The sequence below is a fragment of the Erinaceus europaeus genome, chromosome 18, assembly GCF_950295315.1.
Source record: "Erinaceus europaeus chromosome 18, mEriEur2.1, whole genome shotgun sequence".
Lineage (NCBI taxonomy): Eukaryota > Metazoa > Chordata > Mammalia > Eulipotyphla > Erinaceidae > Erinaceus > Erinaceus europaeus.
The window spans coordinates 22,237,976-22,252,651 of NC_080179.1; the positions used below are offsets into that span (position 1 = coordinate 22,237,976).

At 39.2% G+C, this 14,676-nt stretch overlaps 1 protein-coding gene across 3 annotated transcripts in view; it reads right to left on the reverse strand.

Annotated features, from left to right (window-relative positions):
- Window positions 1–2,252: 2,252 nt before the first annotated feature.
- Window positions 2,253–14,676, reverse strand: part of NOSTRIN (nitric oxide synthase trafficking) — a 74,298-nt gene continuing 61,874 nt past the window's right edge. For 2 of the 3 annotated variants that reach the window (XM_060177762.1, XM_007539312.3), the window contains 6 exons: window positions 13,309–13,417; window positions 12,142–12,230; window positions 9,331–9,456; window positions 7,497–7,611; window positions 5,916–6,005; window positions 2,253–2,474 (listed from right to left, as the gene is read on the reverse strand). In XM_060177762.1, coding sequence (XP_060033745.1) covers window positions 2,338–2,474; window positions 5,916–6,005; window positions 7,497–7,611; window positions 9,331–9,456; window positions 12,142–12,230; window positions 13,309–13,417 — 666 coding nt within the window. In that variant the 3' untranslated portion in view covers window positions 2,253–2,337. The remainder of the gene's footprint in view (window positions 2,475–5,915; window positions 6,006–7,496; window positions 7,612–9,330; window positions 9,457–12,141; window positions 12,231–13,308; window positions 13,418–14,676) is intronic. The other variant, XM_060177761.1, reaches the window with a different exon arrangement.

A 14,676-nucleotide genomic window follows, 5' to 3' on the forward strand; every position in this document is an offset into this window, starting at 1 on the left:
TCTCAAAACAATTTTTTTTAAAGAAATTGGGGCAGTGGGTCTACATAATAGTATTGTAGTGAGTGAGGCTCCGGTTTCATTCTCTAAGGATACATAGAAACGTACTTCTTTAATTTAGTTTTCACTTTTAAGACTGATTTATTTATGGACATGAAAGCTAGAGCATGCCTGCCAGGGCACCACTCAGGCATATACAGTGCCAAGGGCAAGCCTGGGGCCATATGCATACAAGGCTTTTTTATCTACAACGGAACTACCTCCCCTGTCACTAAGCTTGCCATTTTGTTGTTGTTGTTATACATTGTATTTAGGACGGTATGTTATATTAAAAATAATTTCAAGCACTTAAAAGCTTTTGATGTGGCAATGAAACAACATTTAAAAAAACATGGATTTTCTTAAATGGGAAAAATATGCACATATACTAAAGCAGGGTGAAGCTGAATTCAAGAGGAATTGATTAGCTTTTACACTTCTTTGGATGGACTGGGTCAGTAATGGCTCTAAAATGAAACTCAGTCACTACATGTTTACATGAAAAGATAAGGCATCAGCTCAAAATCTTAAAATGGACTATACTACTGGATTTAAATGTTTGATTTCTAGACAATAAGAATTACAAAGTAGTACTTCTCTTGCATTCCAGAGAACTAGTATCATAATTATTCAGATAGACTTTTTTTTTCTAATGTGCCATAATAGCAAATTATCTATTTTCTACCACCTAGTGTTATTGTCTGGCACATAGGTGAAAAGCTTTCTAACTATTTGTTAATGCTGAACACAGTATAGACACTTAAGTTAATGGGATTAAAATTATAGCCGCTGTACATCGGGGAGTTGATGCAGTGGGTAACATGTTGGACTCTCCGGTATGAGGATTTTTAAGCCCCAGCACTGCATATGCCAGAGTGAATATTCTGGTTCTCTCCCCACCATCAGTCAAACAGTCAAACTGTATACCTGACATATTTAATAACACCTGTAGAGATGTCCATTCATTTTTAGAAGGAAAAGGTGGACTGTACTGGTAGTTTTTACTTGGGGAAGAAGATTCTGAGTAAAAGTAAGGGCTTCATCTAAATAGAACCCATCCATTAAGTAAACATTAAATGTACAAGCTAATTTAATATGTGCACATATCTTGGTGTTGGAAATATTAATATGAAGTGTAAAGTATGGCCACTGTAGTGAGATATGATGTGAAGAGTGCTTTGAGTTTAGACACAACATTCTCTTCCATTTGCAACTAGACAGACTAGAAGGAGCAGGCACAAACCAGGTCTAAGAAAGATGTTATTTTCTTCAGTTTGCAATTTTGTTTAAAGTCATTTCATTTGTAGCCATGAATGAGATTGCCTTTTAATTTTCCTTTGTGTGTTAACTTTGTCTTGTTAATGAGATCAAAATTATCCTACACCCCACCTCCTTGAAAATATTAAGATGTATTCCTTTCTTCTATTTCTTGATAAAGCTTCCATAAGGTGGTTTTGAATTCATTTATATAAAACTACTTGGGTCTTAAAATTTCATTGTGGAAAGATTTTAATAACCTACACATTCAAATTTCAATAACAGTGTTTTTGCTGTGTGAGTTTTTATAATGTGTAGTTTGTGAGAAATATCTGCTATTGCTTGTCTTTTTGCAGATGTACTGGTAAAAAGTTGTTGAGAGCATGTTATTTTTCAGATTTCTGCTGTATCTGTACGAGAAGTAGTTGATTCTCTCTTGTGTATAGTCACAATGTTACCTGTGGAAATGAACATTTATTTAATCAAATAGGCCTCTGCAATTAGAGCATACACCTGAACCTAATTAATAAGACCAGTGAAATTAGGGAGACTAGGGTCTCGGTGAATGATGATGGAAAAGCACCTATGATGGGACTGAGAGTTGTTCTGCAGACACCACGGGGACATGAAAAACTGTACCCATGTGTCAACAACCATATCGGAAACCATTAAACCCCACTCAATAAAATAGAAAAGGAGAAGAAGACAGAAGAAGACCAAGTCTTAATCTCTGTTGTGGCATCAGGGAATGATATCACTTCAGGCAAGCAGCTGAACCTACCCTGTCTCTCTTTTGCTCTCTGTGATGTCAAAGGCTGTTCTGTGCCATCACTTTGGGTTTATAAGATCTGAAAACCTTTCTGCCCTCCTCCACTCTCCTGTTTCAAATAATTAAAAGGATGCAAAACACTGTGACATGAAGGTAGGACACCATCAACACAATGAAAAAGCTCAAGTGGTCACAATAACAAGTTTCTCTTTTATTTGCACCATTGTAGAATTTAAGAGTTTACAGAGTGTGTAAGCCAGCGTTGAGCATCTATTTTATGCCTGGGTAGCTGTGTTTCCAGTATTTGAAGGAAGCTCCTCCACATAAGCAGCAGGAAAATGGCCTTTCTTCCCATTCAACGACCCAAACCACCATCCTTCTTCTTTTTTGTTGTGTATAGTCACAATGTCACCTATGGAAATGAATATATAGTTAAACAAATGGGTCTGAGCCTAATTAGTGAAACTGACAGTAAAACTACGGAGATTCTATTTTCTAGAAGTTGCTTGATAGTACCACCTTATGCATCTAATTCAGATGTAACAAAATGTAGCAGACATCTTTGTAGGAAGCAGGCATAATACTAAATAGAGTAAAACTTGCTAAATGAGTCGGGCGGTGGCACAGCGGGTTAAGCGCACGTGGCGCAAAGCACAAGGACCGGCATAAGGATCCCGGTTCGAGCCCCTGGCTCCCCACCTTCAGAGGTGTCGCTTCACAAGTCGTGAAGCAGGTCTGCAGGTGTCTGTTTTTCTATCCCCCTCTCTGTTTTCCCCTCTTTTCTCCATTTCTTTCTGTCCTATCCAACAACGACGACATCAATAACCACAACGTTAAACAACAAGGGCAACAAAAGGGAAAATAAATAATTTTTTAAGTTTTGCTAAATGAGAATACTAAAAACAGTAAGACGGGGACAGCCAAGTTGTGCCATAAGATGGTGTGGGAACAGGCAGTCGTGTTTGGTTGCATGTTCCTATGCTGCCTGGCAAGTTCACTCTGTATTATAACTACAGGGTTATTATCAAACCTTTTCTTGGTATCTGTGCTTTAAGTGTTTCACACAGTGCTCCTGGCACCTTAGCATAACTGACTATTATATGTTTCAGCTACCAGACGCTTCTTTAGACCAAGGGAATGCCTCTGTAAAAATTCTACTATGCAAAATTCCAACTCACGGTTTTGTATAGAAATAGAATTTTTGTACCCAACAATTAGATTCAATTAGATAGATTCAATGAATTAGATAGAGTCAGTGAATGAATTAGATAGATAGATTCAGTGAATGAATTAGATAGATTCAGTGAATGAATTAGATTCAGTGAATGAATTAGATAGATTCAATGAATGAAGACAGTCCTTTTTAGAGCAACAATTCAAATAAAGCTAAGAAACACCTGACTCTTCCACACTTCTCTTGTTAAGAAATTATGTTGTAGGACTGAAGTGGTGGTGTATTTGGCAGAGTGCACATGTTATCATGCGCCCATGTGAGAGGAGCCAGGTTCAAACCCCTGGTTTCCACCTGCAAAAGGGAAGCTTCGTGAGTGGTGAAGCAGTGCTGCAGTGTTCTCTTTTTCCTTCTCTGCCTTATTCTCTATCAAAAGGAAAAGGAAAAAGAATGGCCATTAGGAGTGGTGAAATCATGCAGGCGCTGAATCCCAGAAGTAACCCTGGTGTCAAAATAAATTAAATAGGGGCCGGGTGGTGGCGAACCTGGTTGACTGCACATGTTAAAATGTGCAAGGACCCAGGTTCGAGTCCCCAGACCCCACGTGCAGGGGGAAAGCTTTACGAGTAGTGAAGCAGGGTTGTAGGTTTCTCTCTGTCTCTCTCCCTCTCTCCTACCTCCTTCCCTCTTGATTTCTGACTGTCTCTATCCAGTAAATAAAGATAATAAAAAAGTTTAAATAAATAAGGAAGTCAGGTGGTAGCACCCCAGTTTAAGCGCATGTAGTACAAGGGCCCGTGCAGGATCCAGGTTTGAGCCCCCGCTCCCCATAAGCAGTGAAGCAGGTCTGCAGGTGTCTGTCTTTCTCTCGCCCTCTCTATCTTCCCCTCCTCTCTCAATTTCTCTTTGGCCTATCCAAAATAATAATAATAATAATTGAAATAATGGCCGGCCACAGGAGCCATGGATTTGTAGTGCAGGCACAGAGTCCCAGCAAAAACCTTGGAGGCAAATAAATAAATATGCAAACAAGTAAAGATGCTGTTCTGATACTGCTCATCCTAAAGTTGAACCTGAAGTCCTTCCCAAATTCTTTGGCTGAATCCCTCTCTGGAAAGTCCATTCTCCCTCTGGCTGCTTTTGGCTCATCAAAGTACTTCCTTCTGAATCTAAGTGCTATTTATCTTTAGCATCATACTGAGATAATTTTTGTGTCTTTCATTCTTTTCCGTAGTACTTTTCTTTCTAAATCAGAGGAGACTGCTAACTTCCCTTTCATCTTTCCTTACTCACAGATCACAAATTATTCTTGTAGGTCATTCTCTGTCTAAAGTCTCCATTTAATGAGTTCTGTCAGGTCAATAGATTGACACGATCTACTCTTGGGAATTCAAACAAATAACTTTAGATCTTATTGCCAGCTGTCCTGAGTCTACAATGTCTCCACTGAGTGAAATAAATCACTTTTTCATTTCTAAATTTCCACCTTAGTTTTCATGTCCAAATGTTGTTTGAACATTAAAGGAGACACACAGAGTTGAGGCTGGTGAAATTTTCTTGAGTAATAATACTGAGGCTTACAGTAACTCAGTATATAATCCCTTTCCATTCTACACAAAAATCCATGGTACAAGGAAAGGGGGTGTGACTCCTAAGATGGGTTATGAAATTCTTTTTTAAAACTTAAGTTGAAGAAACATTAAGTTGGCAGTCCCTTGACCTAGGTCCTACAACTTACTCTTAAATCCTTAAAAAGGAAGTCATATCCCCACATGTCTAACTTTCTAAAAATGGAAAAGATTGGGTTATCTCTTACCTTCTTAAAAATTTATTTATTTGTGTATTTATTTATTTATTTTAAAGAAAAAAAGAGCAAAGCCATCATTCTGGCATATGTGTTACCAGAGATTGAACTCAGGACCTCATGCCTGAGTGTTCAGCACTTTACCCACTGTGCCACCTCTTAGGCCACGGTTACCACGGTTACTGGTATTCTATCTCTGGCAGCATTGTGATTAAGAGCATGACTCTTGGATTTATGAGTTTAATTCCTGTGTCACTACTGCTTTTGGCTTTAGCCAATGTACTTAACTCATCTATGCTTTAGTGTCCTCAGCAAAATAGCAGTAAATAGCAATTCAAAACATTCTTGTATTATTAAATTAGTATATTAACTGGGGGAGCTGGGCTGTAGCGCAGCGGGTTAAGCGCAGGTGGCGCAAAGCACAAGGACCGGCATAAGGATCCAAGGACCGGCATAAGGATCCCGGTTCGAACCCCGGCTCCCCACCTGCAGGGGAGTCGCTTCACAGGCGGTGAAGCAGGTCTGCAGGTGTCTATCTTTCTCTCCCCCTCTCTGTCTTCCCCTCCTCTCTCCGTTTCTCTCTGTCCTATCCAACAACGATGACAACAACAATAATAACTACAACAATAAAACAACAAGGGCAACAAAAGGGAATAAATAAATAAAAATAAAATATTAAAAATAAATAATAAAAAATTTTTAAAAAGAATATTAACTGGGCTTGTTGTAATGTCTAGCACATAGGAAACACTTACTAAATACTAGGTTTTATGTAATTAGATAGTAACTTTAAATGTTGCCATACTAAGATAATATTTTATTTGGATTAAAGGTTTCAACATATAAAGTTAATTAAACTATATGAAAATGACTCTTACCTTTTTCTAAATTTAATTCATCATCTTGCCTGGCTTGAAAGGAGTATAAGGCTTTGCAGAGACCATTGCCAGGCTCGGCCACACTGGAGGCTGAAAATTGGATTAAGTCGTAATGATTGTGTCAGTAGGCAAGATATGTGGTGGGAACCTCATATGTACAGAGCTAAAATACACTGAAATCTCAAAAGGAAAGTTTATAGCTTTATATATTTATTACTTAGCTCAATAACCCTTTATGATGTAATTTCTGTATATAGAGGCTGCATATGCTATATAACTAAAATCCACAGCATAATTTAGAAAATAAGTCTGGAGAAAAGTTACTGTAATAATAATAAAGATGACAATTTCAGTTACAGTCACGCAGTGCTGACCCATACAGTGTTTGGATCAAAAATGGTGGTAGTCCCAAGAGACTACCATACACCGTAGGTGTTTAGTAGGCTGCACCACCTTTGCATTTGTGTAGCGACACTCTATGGTGCTTACATAACAGTGAAATCCCTGAATGATTCACTTCTCACCATGTGCCCCGTTATTATGCAATGCCTGCCTGTTCTGTTACATGAGTTTAGGCAATCAATGAACTAATTTGGGAAATGATTGTGTGACTACCTTGGTCAGTGGTGACATTTAGGTGTAGATGGGGAAACTTGGTACACATACATTACCCCCAGGCACTTCTGGAACCATTTTTCAAACAATTTAATGAGTCTTTAATATCCTAGTACCCCCCAGGGCGTTTCCTATTTGACCATTGACATTTTGTCCATTTCTAATCAAGAAAATAGAGATTCAAGGACATGGCAACTGTAGTTGGGTAAGGGTGTGTGTGTGTGTGTGTGTGTGTGTGTGTGTGTGTGCAGTGAGTTGTGGATGGACAAATGACTGTCAGTCAACTAATTGAATAGATGGGGTGAGTAGGTAGGATAGAGAATCACCTTCTTAGAGAAAGAGTGAAGTTTCCATGAAAGGATGGAAGGAGCTAGGGGATAAGTGCTGATCTCCCAATAGTTTAGAGGTAGTTGTGCAAGTTGCACAAGGTCTGAAAAATGTGCAACAGTCATTCTGAGGTATCTTCTCATATTATAAAAGTTCTGGGTTAAGCACATGTGGCGCAAAGCTCAAGGATGGGTGTAAGGATCCCGGTTCGAGCCCCTGGCTCCCTACCTGCGGGGGAGTCGCTTCACAGGCAGTGAAGCAGGTCTGCAGGTGTCTATCTTTCTCTCCCCCTCTCTGTCTTCCCCTCCTCTCTCCATTTCTCTCTGCCCTATCTAACAATGACAACATCAACAATAACTACAGCAATAAAACAACAAGGACAACAAAAGGGAATAAATAGATAAATATTTTTAAAAACTTAAAAAAAAGTGCTTCCCAGCCCTTCTCTTTTCTACATGCTCTTACTTTTGGATTAGATTTTCAAAGAAAATTTAAATTCTAGGACCTAATCAGTCCTACTGAAATGAAAATTTCTTTGAGCAGATAGATGCCACTCTGACTTTGAAAATAAAATGTAAAGATAAGCTATGTGCTTTACAGATAGGATCCAGTCCTAAATTAATCTGGGAGGGGGTTTACCTGCTGACGTAGAAGTTGGACAGCTCAGCCCACCAGAGGATGCTCTGTTCACCACATTCTCCAATCTCTTCATCAGAAAAGGCCGAGATATTTTCAAGTAACTATGTGTCTGCTGCTGTTCAGATCGGTTTTAAAAAATGTCATTTTTAGCAACACTCACCATGAGCATTCATGCAAAATAGCTGTTCTATAGATGTTTCCTCCCAGAATATTTAGTTAATCGGGGAACAAGATATAAATAAATCAATGTCCTCCTAAATCTTCTAACCTTATTATTTTTCTGAATTGGGTTATTATTATATGACATAGCTCGTGCTTGCAATTCTGACCTGCACCTCTAGGCCACGGGAAATTACCGTGACTCTGTCTGAATGACTGAGTCCCCGTTAGAGCACTTAACTCTCCTCGACTTCTGTCCCCTCAGCACAAGATGGTTACAGCTCCCCTTTCTGATGCTGAATAAAACCGTTATCCCCATCAGCCAGATTTAACTAGTTCCTAAATAATGTGAGTTGTAAAACTTGTCTTTATTCATTATCTAATCTGCTACATGGACACGGTCAGTGTATATCGGGTATGGATATGTATCTGCAGTAGAGACCACACTTTTCCATTTGCAAGGACTTGGGTTGGAGTCCCCGGCTACTATGTAAGAGCATATATATCGAAGTTTCCTGAGAAGTGAAGCAGTGGTGTGGTATCTCTCTCTGTGTTGTGTTTCTAATGTTCTCTTGCTCTTGGTCTCTATCTTTCACCTTTACAAAAAAAAAGTTCTGTCATTCTGTAGAAGAGGAATTATGAAGGTTTAGAGTCTCTGTGATTACTATGGTGGCGAAAAAAGACTAATGCATATCACAAAATTTACAATTTAGGGAGAAGGAATTCAAAGTTCTTAGTAACTCATGTAAGTCTTCCTAATACACTACAAAGAACTGTTTGTATTTTGTTCTTGTATTCAAATGAAATAAAAATAAGTTTATCTTAAAATTCTGCAAGACATATGCACATATGATTCACATTATCTTTTTCACCCTGACACTATTTGAAGCTACTCCACTTGGCAGACCCAGTTAGAAACTACAGTCAACAATATTTATACACCTTTCCCATATTTGGGAGCTGCTCTCTTCCCTGATCCAGCTTTCTGGCCATTTTTGCAGCCATGACATCATCTACCCAGACAATAACTTGGATCCACTTGTCTATCAGATGTCAGCCTCAGAAAAACAAAACAAACAAACAAAAAAAAAAACCTAGTATAGTCATGGGCCCTTTAGAATAAAACTAAAATAGGCCTACTATCTACAAAAGGAGACTCCCAACTCTTAAACTGAACTATTCCAGCCTAATTCAGGTTCATGATTAGTCAACAATTTGTTTGGCTTTATATGTTAATTCTTTTTTCAGCCACCAGGTTCCAGGTACTACCAAGATGCCAACCAGACTTCCATGGACAGAAGACCACACCAATGTGTCCTGGAACCCTACTTCTCCAGAGCCCTGCCCCACTATGGAAAGAGAGAGAGAGAGACAGTGTGGTACTATAGATTGACCTGCCAATGCCCGTGTTCAGCGGAAAGCAATTACAGAAGCCAGACCTTCCACCTTTTGTACCCTCTAATGACCCTGGGTCCATACTCCCAGAGGGATAAAGAATAGGAAAGCTATCAGGGGAGGGGATGGGATATGGTGTTCCGGTGGTGGGAATTGTGTGGAGTTGTACCCCTCTCTCTTATTCTATGATTTTTGTCACTGTTTCCTTTTTATAAATAAATACTAACAAAAAAAGAAAGAAAGAAAGAAAGAAACTACAGTCATGCTCTTTAAATGTTACCTTTTCTTTCCATTTGAAGATGGAGGCACTACAGGGATGGCTGGGTTTAGGTCTTTTCTCAAGTTCTGCTAACACTGATGACAGTTTATAGGAATTGGCTTGCAAAAGGTCTAGTTTCAAATTAGTCTGTGAATACAATATTTGACCATGTGAGTAAATTTCAAGAAAACAGGGCACAACTGGGTATATTGAAACAAAGCAGTATAACTTTCAAAATGACAAGGAGGAATAGGAAAATACAGTCAGCTCACATGCAGACTTGCACAGAAAGTGCTATAAAAGAAAAAAATCTTTAAGCAGTTTAGAGGAAATCTTTAGTTTCTGAGCATACTTGACACTTGTAAGTAGAAAATCTTAATAGATATATTAGCATTTTGTCACAGTCGATAACTTTATTCAATTTTCTTCTGAGAAACAAGAAAGAATGATTACTGTTGACTACAGGAAGTAGACTTTCAGAGGACAATGAGCCCCAGGATTTCAACATGGTGAACTATGCCAATAGAATTAAACTAAAATCATATGAGGATTTTTCTTTAACTGATGTTATTGTCTTTTTGTGGAAGAGGTGAAGTCTTGGATTAACCAGAAACTTTGTAGTGACACTTCTGGAGCCTAGAAACAACAATCAGATGTATTTGAGTATTAAAATAAAGATAACACTCTTAATCTCTTCTTTTTTTTTTTTTTTTTGCCTTCAGGATTATCACTGGAGTTCAGAATCCATGCTCTTGGCAGCCATTTCTCCCCCCCATTTTATTGGATAGGACAGAGAGAAATTGAGAGGAGAGGGGGGATAGAGAAGGAGAGAGAAAGACAGACACGTGCAGACCTGCTTGTGAAGCATCCCCACTACAGGTGGGGATTCCAACCCAGTTCCTTGTTCGGGTCCTTGTGCATAGTACTATGTGTGAGTCACTCCCTGGCCTCTTTGATTTGTTCTTGAACTATAAACTTTATAGCTACTTCTCTGATAGGCTGTGTAAATTAACATAATGTAAACATTGGAAGATGCTTGCTTGTCCAAGCATCTTCTTACCATTTCCCCGCCCTTTTTCGCCTCTGCAGCATACCAAAGAAATAAGCACATGATTATATACCATTATGAAATGCTCCATATGACATTTTGGGATATACTATTTATATCAGCTTAGTTCACTAAGCAGTTTCTGCTGTCAGGAAATGTCTGAAAGCATGTTTTACAATTTCATAAAAATTATATTCATGTGTCATTGCACGTGAAACCTTAGTTCCCAAGTGAACAACATTCAGCCTTTTCTTCTCACAAGATATATCAGGCTTATTTCTGCAAGGGTACTGAAAGAAACCTCTGATCAGAAGTGGATAACTTTACCTGGCTGTCTCTGTCTACTTACCCCCCAAAATTAATGAAACTTTCAGATGTGACAGAGTTATTAAGTAGTTGTATTCACAAGAGAGTTAGCTCCACATGAGGTCAGGAAAGTTGGCCCAGTTTCCTGTATCCTTCAAAACATTTGTAAAAGTTTTATCTTTTCCTGAATTTTTCTCAGTTATTTCAGTCAACTTCCTCTCACTCTAATCACAGCTGAAAAAATTTTTTTTTTCTCTCACACATATTTCTCCTATGTGCGCCTCTTCATATTAGTGTATGGAATTCATGGGCCATTGCTAACAGCATCTAAACTTTCTCACTTCCCTGGAAGCTTTTGCTTTACACCCACACTGCCCTGCTTCTTCTGTGCAGTTATGTATGTCCTTTCTTTTCTCTGAAAACCCTGATGAATGGATAACAACATGCTGGTAATAATTCCCAGTCTTCCAGCTCTTCTCTGTGCAAGGTAGTAGTGTTTTCTAATGAAATTCAACCTCACGATAACTCTTTGAGGTTGGTAATTATATTCCCATTTGATAGCTGAGAAAATGAAAGTTGTCCAAGGTCCTTGTGAATGACAGAGCCGGATCTAAATACAGTCCTTTCTGAGTGCAGATTCTGTCTTCTCAGTTACTTTTTTATATCTGGGTTAAAGTATACATGGCAGGGAGCTGGTCTATGGTACACATTACCATGGGCATGGATCCAGGTTCAAGCCTTCAGTCACTACCTGCGGGGGTGAATGGGAGCTTCAAGTGGTGAAGCGAGTTTGCAGGTGTCCATCTCTTTCTTTCTCTCCCTCTCTATCTACTACTCCCCTCTCAATTTCTCTCTGTGCTATCAAATAAAATAAATTAAAGGAAAAATAGATAGTGGAAATTGTGGATTTGTCGTGCAGGCGCTGGTAACCCTGGTAACAATAAAAATGAAATTTAAAAAATAATAATTTTTTAAAGTTTTTATTTATTTGATAGAGATAGCCAGAAATTGGGAGAAAGGGGGATATAAAGAGAGACAGAGGCAGAGAGATGCCTTCAGCACTGCTTCACCACTCGTGAAGCTTTCCTCCTGCAGGTGAGGACTCAGGGCTTGAACCCAGAGCCTTGTGCATTATAACATTTGCACTCAACCAGGATGGACCTGGAAAAAAAATTTTTTTTTTAACTACACAAGGTTTCTAGACCCTAAAGGAATTAGTCTATTTGGGAAAACTGTATATGAGACCGTTCTTTTCCAGGGACACTAATATAAACATCTCTAAGTTGTGTTTTTCCATGTCCCTCAAGCATCTTGTCAAGGAGCTGAGCCCACAATAAATAATAAATTTATTATGAATAAATTGGTGTGTGTCATGAGAAAGGAAAGGCAAGCAGAGGTCGAATGGGCCAGAGAATAAACATGCTAAAAATAAATCTTTGACCATTACATCAAGGACACTGCACTCTGCCAATATTTACCTCATCCATTAAGGCTGCTGTGATTTTCTGGCTCTCTGCATCTGAGAAGGAGGGGTTGTCAGAGTAGACTTTCAGCATTTGTTCCAGGCCTGAAAATGAAATAACACTCGCAGTCACCATTTATCCTGTCCTCGAAAGTCACAACCCAGAGAAGGCCACACTCAGAAGGAGCCCGAGTCCAGGTTTCCTAAATATCTGGGCTGTTTCTGTATGTAATTGCTGCTACATTTCAACATAGGGGCCATTTCCTTTCTTTGCATGAGCTTTGAGAAATGCTGGTACTTCAAAGTGACATGCAGATAAACATTGTTTTCCAAGATGAGCTTTGAATCCTTTCCTGTTAACCCTTTCTACAGTAGATTCATAATATTGGCCACAACATTAGGCTTTTGCTAACTATTATATTCATACTTTTATAATTTTTTATTTTCTTTCTTTATTTATTGGATAGAGACAGAGAGAAACTGGGAGAGAAGGGGGGAGGTGACAGAGAGGGAGAGAGACAGACACCTGCAGCTCTGCTTCATTAATTGCAAAGTTGTCCCCTGCAGGTGGGGACCGAGGGCTCAAATCGGGTCCTTGTGCATTGTAACGTGCACTCAAGCAGGTGTGTCACCACCCAGCCCTGTATTTATACTTTTAAACATTTTTCTCTCTTGGATTTCCCATCAAGTATTGTGTTCCAATAAGTCCATGTAACATAAGCTGCACATATCAGAATCATGTGTGGAGTGATTATTATTGCTTCTGAGCTGCTTCACAGTTTAACATATATAACTTCATAATTTGAAAGAAGAACTCATTGAAGAAGAAATAAACATGAAATCCAAAAGCCTAAGAGGTTTATTATGTTTTAAGTCAAACCAGTTGTTTCTCATTCCAGCCAATTTAAGAAAACAGAGCAGAACACTCCATTTCTGGAAATGCTAGTAATTCTATAAGTCTAGTAATCATCATATATATGGTCCTTGGCTCTCCCTTTTCTTCTATTTTATTTCTATTTCCCTTTATTCATACAAATTAAGTTTGACACGTGATTCATTATTGAGATGATCCCTGCCACAGTCAGCAAAGGCAAAATTATCCGAACTCTGAGTGAAACCTCTGCTGCATTGCTCTGTGTGGAATGGCCCCCTCCTTGTTACATCCAAGGAGATAGTCACATACCTTCCCGGTCTCTCGAAGCTTTTTCAATGTCTCTTTGCAGCCTCAGCAGTTTTGATTTTATTGAAGACATCTGTCGTTCCTTAGTCATTGCATTGTTAGACTCCTCTTCCTTTAGAGGGGAAAAAACACAGCATGTTGGAAATTAGTGGAGATGGGAGTAAGGTTTGTAACTGCAAAGTGGAAAGAGCCTTTCATTGCCTTTAATTTTAAACTGATGGAAAAAAAAAAGATAAGTAAAGTAAAAGTTGGATGACTTTGGGTCTTTTTTTTTTTTTTTTTTGCCTCCAGGGTCATCCCTGGGATTGGGTGCCTGCACTATGAATTCACTGCTCCTGGTGGCCATCTTTTACCATTACTGTTGTTGTTGTTGTTGGATAGGACAGAAAGTAATTGAGAGGATGGGAAGACAGAAAGGGGGAGAAAAAGATAGACACCTGCTTGCAAAGCAACCCCCCACCCCCCTGCAGCTGGGGAGCCAGGGGCTCTATGTGCGCTTAACCCAGTGTGCTACCGCCTGGCCCCCCATGACTTTGGGTTTTAACTTACAGTCAAACCTATTTTGTACCTGCTTAATAAGAAAACACCCCCTTGTTCACAACATGTGAATATATAACTGAGCACTTCTTGTAAAGGAAAGATTTTTTTCTTTTGGAAAATGAATTACTATAGTTATTTCATTCTTTCTAGATAAACGGATCTATTAGTTTAATAGTTATTGATCTCTACTTTATTCAAGCTAGAGTTCTCTAACAGTCTATATATTGAGTATGCACTTCAAGCTGGAGTTGTCTCAAAAGGGGAACAAATGTTTATTGAGTTCTGTGCTATTTATTGGAAAGACAAGAGCTAAAACATATAAGCTCTTCCAAGAATAGGTTTATAATCTAGCTAAATCTAGGCTCCTCAGGAAGACCTCATGCCTTGCCATGTGTGTTGACACGAGATAGCAACACAAATAAGGTTGTATGACATCGTACGATACCAGTACTGCTGACTTTTTCACTTTTTGTGCTTCTTTATTTGAATGAAAAAGTGGTCCAGAAATTGTGCATGTGAGAGGCCCTGACTACTTTCTCTCTCTCTTGTCCCCCCGCCCCACACACACTTCAGCTAGACCTTGAAACATACATATTTGGAGTCGGGCGGTAGCACAGCGGGTTAAGCGCAGGTGGCACAGAGCACAAGCACCAGCGGAAGGATCCTGGTTTGAGGCCCGGGCTCCCCTCCTGCAGGGGAGTCGCTTCACAGGCGGTGATGCAGGTCTGCAGGTGTCTGTCTTTCTCTCGCCCTCTCTGTCTTCCCCCTCCTCTCTCCATTTCTCTCTGTCCTATCCAACAACAGCAATGACAACAATAATAATGACAATAA